Source organism: Thamnophis sirtalis, unplaced genomic scaffold (genome assembly GCF_051295495.1).
Source record: "Thamnophis sirtalis isolate CommonGarterSnake01/CBP01778 unplaced genomic scaffold, rThaSir2_p1.2 scaffold_3, whole genome shotgun sequence".
NCBI lineage: Eukaryota > Metazoa > Chordata > Lepidosauria > Squamata > Natricidae > Thamnophis > Thamnophis sirtalis.
Window position 1 is genome coordinate 160,620,526 of NW_028261383.1, and position 7,597 is coordinate 160,628,122.

Genomic DNA, 7,597 nt, shown 5'->3' on the forward strand with positions numbered 1-7,597 from the left:
TGGACTATAGTATCTTGCGAATTCGTCAAATATACTTGGCTGAAGTTAATTCCTTGACTTTATTATGCATTAAGTCAGAGGCCTCTAAAATCCCCAAGTACTTGTAGCCTTCTTCTGGTTTTACCGCCTTTATCATTTCTTCATTCTCAAGTTCTATTCCATCATCATCTTCTATGACCTTGCCTGCTTTGGTTGCCATTGTTGCATATTTGTCTATTCCAAACTGTATATCAATGTCTTGGCTAAATTCTTTTGTGCTTTCAATTAATAAATTCAGTTCAGCTTTTGTTTTACCAAACAGCTTCAAATCATCCATGTACACCAATTTTCAGTCCTTCCTTTGCAAGTTCGTATCCACAGTTCATCTTCTTCAAAATGATTGTCAGTGGTAGCATTGAGAGTATAAAAAGTAGGGGTGAAAGGGAATCGCCCTGGAAAATGCCTCGTTTAATTTCAACTTCACCCAGTTCCTCTTCATTAGCTGCTGCTATTATTATTATACAATTATTATTATACAATTGTATCACAGCGGCCAGTTGTTTCGCCGGATTTGGCATTGGTTACTAGTCGGGCCCCACCCAGGGACCTAGGACGTCGTAACGTATTTTCGTAATATGCGTGCAGATCCAAGCAGTGCGGCTTTTTGCATTTGACTGGTGGTGATTTTGTCAATTTTTAACTGTTTTAAATGTAATTCCAGTGCTTTTGGAATAGCACCCAGTGTGCCAATTACCACTGGAATTACCACTGCTGGTTTGTGCCATAGTCATTGAATTTAGATTTTTAAGTCCTGGTATCTTGCAATTTTTTCATGTTCCTTCTCGGCGACCCTGCTATCACCTGGTATTGCGATGTCTATGATTGTGACCTTATTTTTCTCAACCAGTGTGATGTCTGGTGTATTATGCGCCAGTATTTTGTCGGTTTGTATATGGAAATCCCACAAGATCTTGACTATCTGATTTTCGGTGACTTTTTCAGGCTGATGTTCCCACCAGTTTGTTGCTGTTTTAATATTACAATTTTTGCACAAATTCCAATGGATCATTTGTGCTACTGAATTGTGCCGCAATTTATAATTAGTCTGCGTGATTTTTTTACAGCAGCTGAGTATGTGATCAACAGTTTCATCAGCTTCTTTGCAAAGTCTGCATTTGGCATCATCAGAGGATTTTTCGATTTTGGCCTTAACGGCATTTGTGCGGATAGCTTGTTCTTGCGCAGCCAGGATTAGTGACTCTGTTTCTTTCTTTAATGTACCTGTTGTTAACCATAACCAAGTTTGTTCACTGTCTACTTTATCTTTTATTTTTTCCAGAAATTGGCCATGCAGTGCTTTGTTCTGCCAACTCTCCATTCTTGATTTTATCACATCTTTTCTGTATTCTTGTTTCATCTGTTAGGCCTTCAGTAGATTTTTGTTCTTTACTTCGATTAATAGATGTTCTTGACTTTCTTTTAATTCATCAGCCAGTGCATGTTTTTCTTCTTCAACTGTTTGCTTCACTTGTATTATTATTATTATTATTATTACTACTACTACTACTATCTTTTTCTTCTATACATATAAAAACAGCTCTGTGTGTGTATGTTTCAGCATAACTGTGGAACACCTCGACCAATTTCAACCAAACTTGGTACACAGATGACTTACTCTCTGGAGAAAAATATTGTGGGGGTAGGACACCCCCTAACACCCCTTGGGGAGAGGTGTTCTGTTAAGATACACCCTGTTGTGTCATACTGCCGCACTGGCTTCTATTGTACAGCACAGTGCAGTTGCCATGGTAACGGCATCACAGTCCTCCACAAGGAAGCTCCCTCTGGTAAGGGGGAAAATCCAACATTAGAAATTATGTTTGGAGCTGACATTTTTCCTCTATAAATAAATACCCGGGCAACGCCGAGTTATTAGCTAGTTTAGAATGTAAACCTACTCAGAGGCATTCTAGAGTGTGGTGATCTTAAATTTAACACATTTTAAAAGGGCATCAAAGAGACAGGGTGCTTTTTTTGTCGCTTTCTAGTGATCACCCACATTTTGGCAACCAGCCCATCTTGTAGCACCTTTTAAGTCTTATTCCATGGGATCATTTCTGTGAGTTAGGAAAGCAACCAGATGCCTGCGAGTTAAGCCTGTGGGGTTTTTTTTTTGTTTAATTTATTGTCTTTGCAGTTCAACATGGTCCCTATCCTAAATCAAGACTGTTGTTTAAATCATGCATTCACTAGGAAGCTGACACCGAATACAATCCTATAGTAATCAGCTCACACAAGGGGGGGGGGGGAGAAGACTCAGGGCTATCGTCCTGTAAAACCACCAAGCAATTGGGAAGAGTAACAGACAATGTCATTCTCAAATATCCCCACCACCACCACTCCGGCATGCAGCAAAGTTAAGTAAGACGCCCCCCCTCACCAAAAGAGCAACACAGAAAGGCAGCCTTGTGGACCATGGGTCATCTACCACCAAAGTGAGAGGCAACGAGAGACAGAAAGAGAATACAATTGGCAGCCATCCCACTCTTTTGACAATAACTGGCCATCTGTGGAAAAAAAAAATTGGGTTTTTCTCCTACCAAAAGACTGGTCCTTCAGCCGGTTCCAAGCGTTCGGGTCTCTCCCTTTGGGCGGTGTAGGTCTAGGATGCATCACCCACTCCGCACGCGGGGAATTGGGAGGTTTCGCTTTGATTGAGTCTTCTACTGAAGAAATAATAGGGTCATTTTTTTTTCCCCTTCTGGTACTTTTCCCCCAAATCCCTTTTAAATATTTCCCACCTTTTTCTTTTCTCATAAAAAAAAATGCTTGGTAAAAAATGTATTTCAACAAAGCTGAAGTTTGTCAAGGATATGGAATAATATAACATCATTGAGAGAAAAAGCAACGAAAATGAGACAGGAGGGGATCATAGGATATGGCATTCTTAAGAGGGTAAGTAACTTGTTTCTAAACTTCTCAAGGTTATATATTCTACACAGGAGAGCTTTCGGTTTTGATTACATCAGTGAGAATAAATAAGCATCAAGTTAAAGAAGTAGTACTTTGTTTGCTTCAAGGAATTCTTTGCCATGAAGAATAATGAGAACACTCAGAACCAAATAGACAAGCATGTACAGGTAGTCCTTGACTTAGCATCATCAACAATTGGAACCAGAATTTCTGTTGTTAAGTCATTTGGGCTATAAGTCAAGTTGGACCAAGTTGTATTGCAATTTTTACAGCAGTCACTAAGAAAATCAATGTAATTGTTAAGCAATCCAGCTCCCCCAATGAATGGTTTTTTGCAGGAAATCAACAAAAAAGACCGCCAATTGGAATCCCATGACCACAAGACGTTGCAACCATTTGTAAATGAAAGCTGGTTGCCAAAAAAAGCAATTTCAATTGTGTGTGTGTGTGTGTCTGTGTGTGTGTGCGTGTGTCACAGAGAGACAGACAGACAAACAGACAGACAGAGAAATATTGTGTTAAGTACGAGTACAGGTTATAAGTCAGTCACTCCTTTCAAGCAGTCATAACTTTGAATCATCATGAAAGGAATGGTCATATGTAAAGGACTACCTGTATTTTCTTAATTGTACAAATACATGTGGCTTCATATATTTGTTTCTTTATTTATTAAACTAATATAGCTGTTCATCTCACCAAAAGCGACTCTATATTGGTTGTGATGGCATATTAATCTGAATAACAATCAGGCCAATCATATTATTACCTAATGCATTGTACTCACACAGCCCATTGGATCAGTTTATGCAAAACTGGGTTGAACAAACTATGATTAAGATGTTGACATCTAAACAAGTCCTGCAAATACATGCCGCACACGTGCACATAAGTAACTACAGGCAAAGGAACCCTGTCTGCTCTTAATCCTTTCATTTTAGAAGATATGCATTCCTCACTCTTTCATAACTAACCATTCCTATCAATATTCTCTCTCATGCATAGCTATCAAATAGACAGCAAACCTACTCCCCTGTACTGGAGTTCTTTAGGAGGCTCCCTTTAAAGGATCACAAAAATACTATCTATTTCAGAATGGCACAAGGAGGCCTCTCTGGAAAGGCCGTACTCAAATTGGCTGCAGAAGGTTGAGTGCCAGTAGACCCTGGAGCTAGCTGAGGGGCTGGGCGGTGAACAGGCCTAAGATATCCAGGATTGTGACAGCTTAATGCTCACTGGTTGGCCCTAAAGCCAGCTGAGGTCTCCTGCAGATGGCTGGGTGGGGAGCTCCCCTTGGCACCCACTCTGCTTGCAATCTTCAGTGTTGGCTTCCCCACTGCCTTTCTGGGGAAGCCAGCAGAGAAGATCACAAATGGCAATCACAGGGCACTTCGCAACCACAGACCTGCAAGCATCTGAAATAACTTGATGATGGAGTGGTGGTACGCTATTTTTCAATGGCTGGAAATGCTTTATGGGCCATATAAACCTTTCCAAGCCACTGTTAATTGCAAATTATCATTAAATGACTGGTTGCAAGGCAAGGACTACCGGTATACTGGGTACTTGAGAGACCGCCTACTGCCAATTACCTCCACACGACCTATTAGATCTCACCGATTGGGCCTCCTCCGGGTTCCATCTGTGGGTCAATGCCGACTGGCGACCACGCGGAGGAGGGCCTTCTCGGTGGCAGCTCCGACCCTATGGAACGATCTCCCCGCGGAGATTCGTACCCTCACCACTCTCCAGACCTTCCGCACAGCCATTAGAACCTGGCTATCCCGCCAGGCCTGGGGCTAAGATTGTACCCTCCCGAATGGTATGAATGTTGTGTTTTCTTTTAATTATGTGTTGTCGTATATGTAAAAATTTGTTTCCCCTTTCCCTTTTGGATGTGAGCCGCCCTGAGTCCCCCCAGGGAAAAGGGCGGCATACAAATAAACTCCTGAATCCTGAATCCTGTATAACAGTGATGGCAAACCTTTTCGGCATCGAGTGCCAAAAATGTCACGGGGAAATATCGCGCGTGCGCTCATCGGAGCCGCACTCTGGAAAAGCAAAACTTCCGGGTTCTAGCACACATGCACACCTGCCAAACAGCTGGCCAGTGCACGGGCAGGCCGGTTTTTGGCACTACCAGGCGTGCGTAGGTATCCCACTCAAGCCAAAATTCTGGGTTCTGGCACGTAGGCACACCCCACAATCAGCTGCTGGCATGCATGAACACACTGCCGTGCACATGAAGGACAGCTGATCGTCATGCATGCATGCACGCCAGAAACCCAGAAGACAAACAGGCATGGCATGCCAGGCGACATGGCTTTGCGTGTGCCATAGGTTCGCCATCACAGCTGTTTGAATCAGATCTCTTTTTTCCTCTTCATTATTACTTTTTTCCCCTGATCTTTTTTACTTTCCCCCAAATTTTTACATCTTTACCAAATACTATAGGCCCATTATGACTGGTTGTTACTGATGCCTGTATCCTCACAATTATGGCAGGACAATGCTGCTATCTCATTCTTAGCGCACAAAAATTTAGCCCTTCCTTTGCTAATAAAACATTTACCCTTTAACTTTCACTTATGCAATATTTACTTTTTAACAAAACTGACCAGTAAAATTGACTCACAAGAAGTTTTAACACATCCCAATGCAAAGAAACAAAAAAAAAAAAGCAAAACAACCCAACCAGCCAGATGAAAGAAAACATGAGCAAACCCAAAAGTTGTTCCATAAACAAAAATGATGCATGAGGGGAGGGGAGGGAAGAAACTTCAATTTTGTTCCAGAAACCCATTTAGTTTCTATTAAAAAACAGAGCAAGGGAGACAGAGTGTGTCATTTGGCACCATGAAACATCCCATCCATTCAGAACTGGTAAAGCAACGATTAAATAGAGATCTGGTTATGTCTGGTCTGGAACACAAAAACTCAGACATTACCCTATTCGTCTTGGCATTCACACCAGAGCTATTCTGCTAGGAGACCAATTACCTGCTTCCCTAAAACAGAATGAGACGAACTTGCATTTAGTGCTTAAGAGTTTATTTACAGCTTTTTTAAAAGTTAGCATTGATTTTCCTTTCTAAATTTCAAGCGGAGCGTTTGCAGGCAGTGAGTTGAAAGCTCTAGGCAGGAATCGGTGTGATCATAAAGGACTCAGCTTCCATTTTAAAGAAACTATTTAAAACATACTGTCTAACACAACCTAATGCCTTCCAGATGTTTTGGAACTCCTCCGTCCCAGCCAGGGTAGCTGATGGCAAAGAATATTTGGGAAACAAGCAGAGGTTATCAGGTTGGTTATCACTGTCCAAAAATTATCTTTGGAGGGAATAAATGAAGGGGAGGTTAAAAGTACCATCAAATATACTGATTAGAAATTCTGGGAGTTTATTTATTGCTTTTATAGGATGCCTTTCCTCAAGAAGGGGAAAGTGTCTCCCCTTATGTTATTCTCTCATTTAAGCTAAACTAAGAGGCAGTAACTGACTCAAAATTACTGAACGAACTCTATATTCAAGTGGAGACTTGAATCTGGACATTGCACGGTCAAATCCAAAACTTTTAATTTGAACTACCGTATTTTTCAGAGTATAAGACACACCTTTTTCCCTCAAAAAAGAGGCTGATAATCTGGGTGCATCTTATTCACTGAATACAGCATTTTTTGCCTCTTGAAGCTCTTCCCATCACCAAAATGGGCATGCAGAGCCTTTAGGAGGCTTATAGAGTGCTCTTGGGGGCTGAGGAAGGCAGAAATGAGCGAAAAATTGGCCATTTTTGCTCATTCCCCCACCCCAGCACTCTACAAACCTCCTAAAGGCTATTCATGACTTTTTTGGGAGGTCTGCAGAATGGAGAAACTTTTTTTTAAATTTGCCTCTTTAAAATCTTGATGTGTCTTATATTCCAGTGTGTCTTATACTCCAAAGAATATGGTACCTTACTACCTGATTGAAGAAAACTAAAATAGAACTTTGGTATTTTTTTTTTAAGAAAAAGAAAATTAGTTGGAAGAAATGGGGTCCAAAGATTACACAAGTACTTGCTGTTTCCTATAGCTATGCAGAAATCATAGCACTGTAAAGCATGACTCAGAAGTTTGATTGAGATGGAATATAGCAGAGATATAAATGGATAATTACTGTGTCACAAGTGACTCAAGTAGTTGTTGAACGGAGCAGAAGAACTGGCAAATGTTTTACTTAGTATAAACTATAATTAAAAGCAGAATGCTAGTTCAGAGGAATAGCACATTATTTGCATGCAGAAGGTCCAAATCTTAATATCCACTATCCAATCCCTATATGAAATCATGGAGAACTACTGTCAGTCAAAATAGACAATGATCCAATTCAGAGGTTGGGTTTCACAGTTTTTGCATTTGTGGTGCTTAAACCATGTTTTTGTAACTACAATCTGTGTACCATGATAGGATCAGTTGGTTTCTCACAACATACTAAGTGATGGCTAAGCCTCAATGAAACAAACCACAGTACATAGTTTGTGGGAACCAGGCCAAGGTAAATAGCAATAACAATAGCACTTAGACTTATATAACACTTCACAGCCTTCTCTAAGTTTACAGAGTCAGCATCTTGCCCCAAAAATCTGGGTCCTCATTTTATTGATCACAGAA

At 40.8% G+C, this 7,597-nt stretch overlaps 1 protein-coding gene across 1 annotated transcript in view; it reads right to left on the reverse strand.

Moving 5' to 3' along the window:
* The window catches only part of LRP1 (LDL receptor related protein 1), a 338,552-nt gene that overhangs the window by 294,328 nt on the left and 36,627 nt on the right, over positions 1-7,597 (reverse strand). The window contains exon 2 of the mRNA XM_087710610.1: positions 2,580-2,705. Coding sequence (XP_087566736.1) covers positions 2,580-2,705 — 126 coding nt within the window. The remainder of the gene's footprint in view (positions 1-2,579; positions 2,706-7,597) is intronic.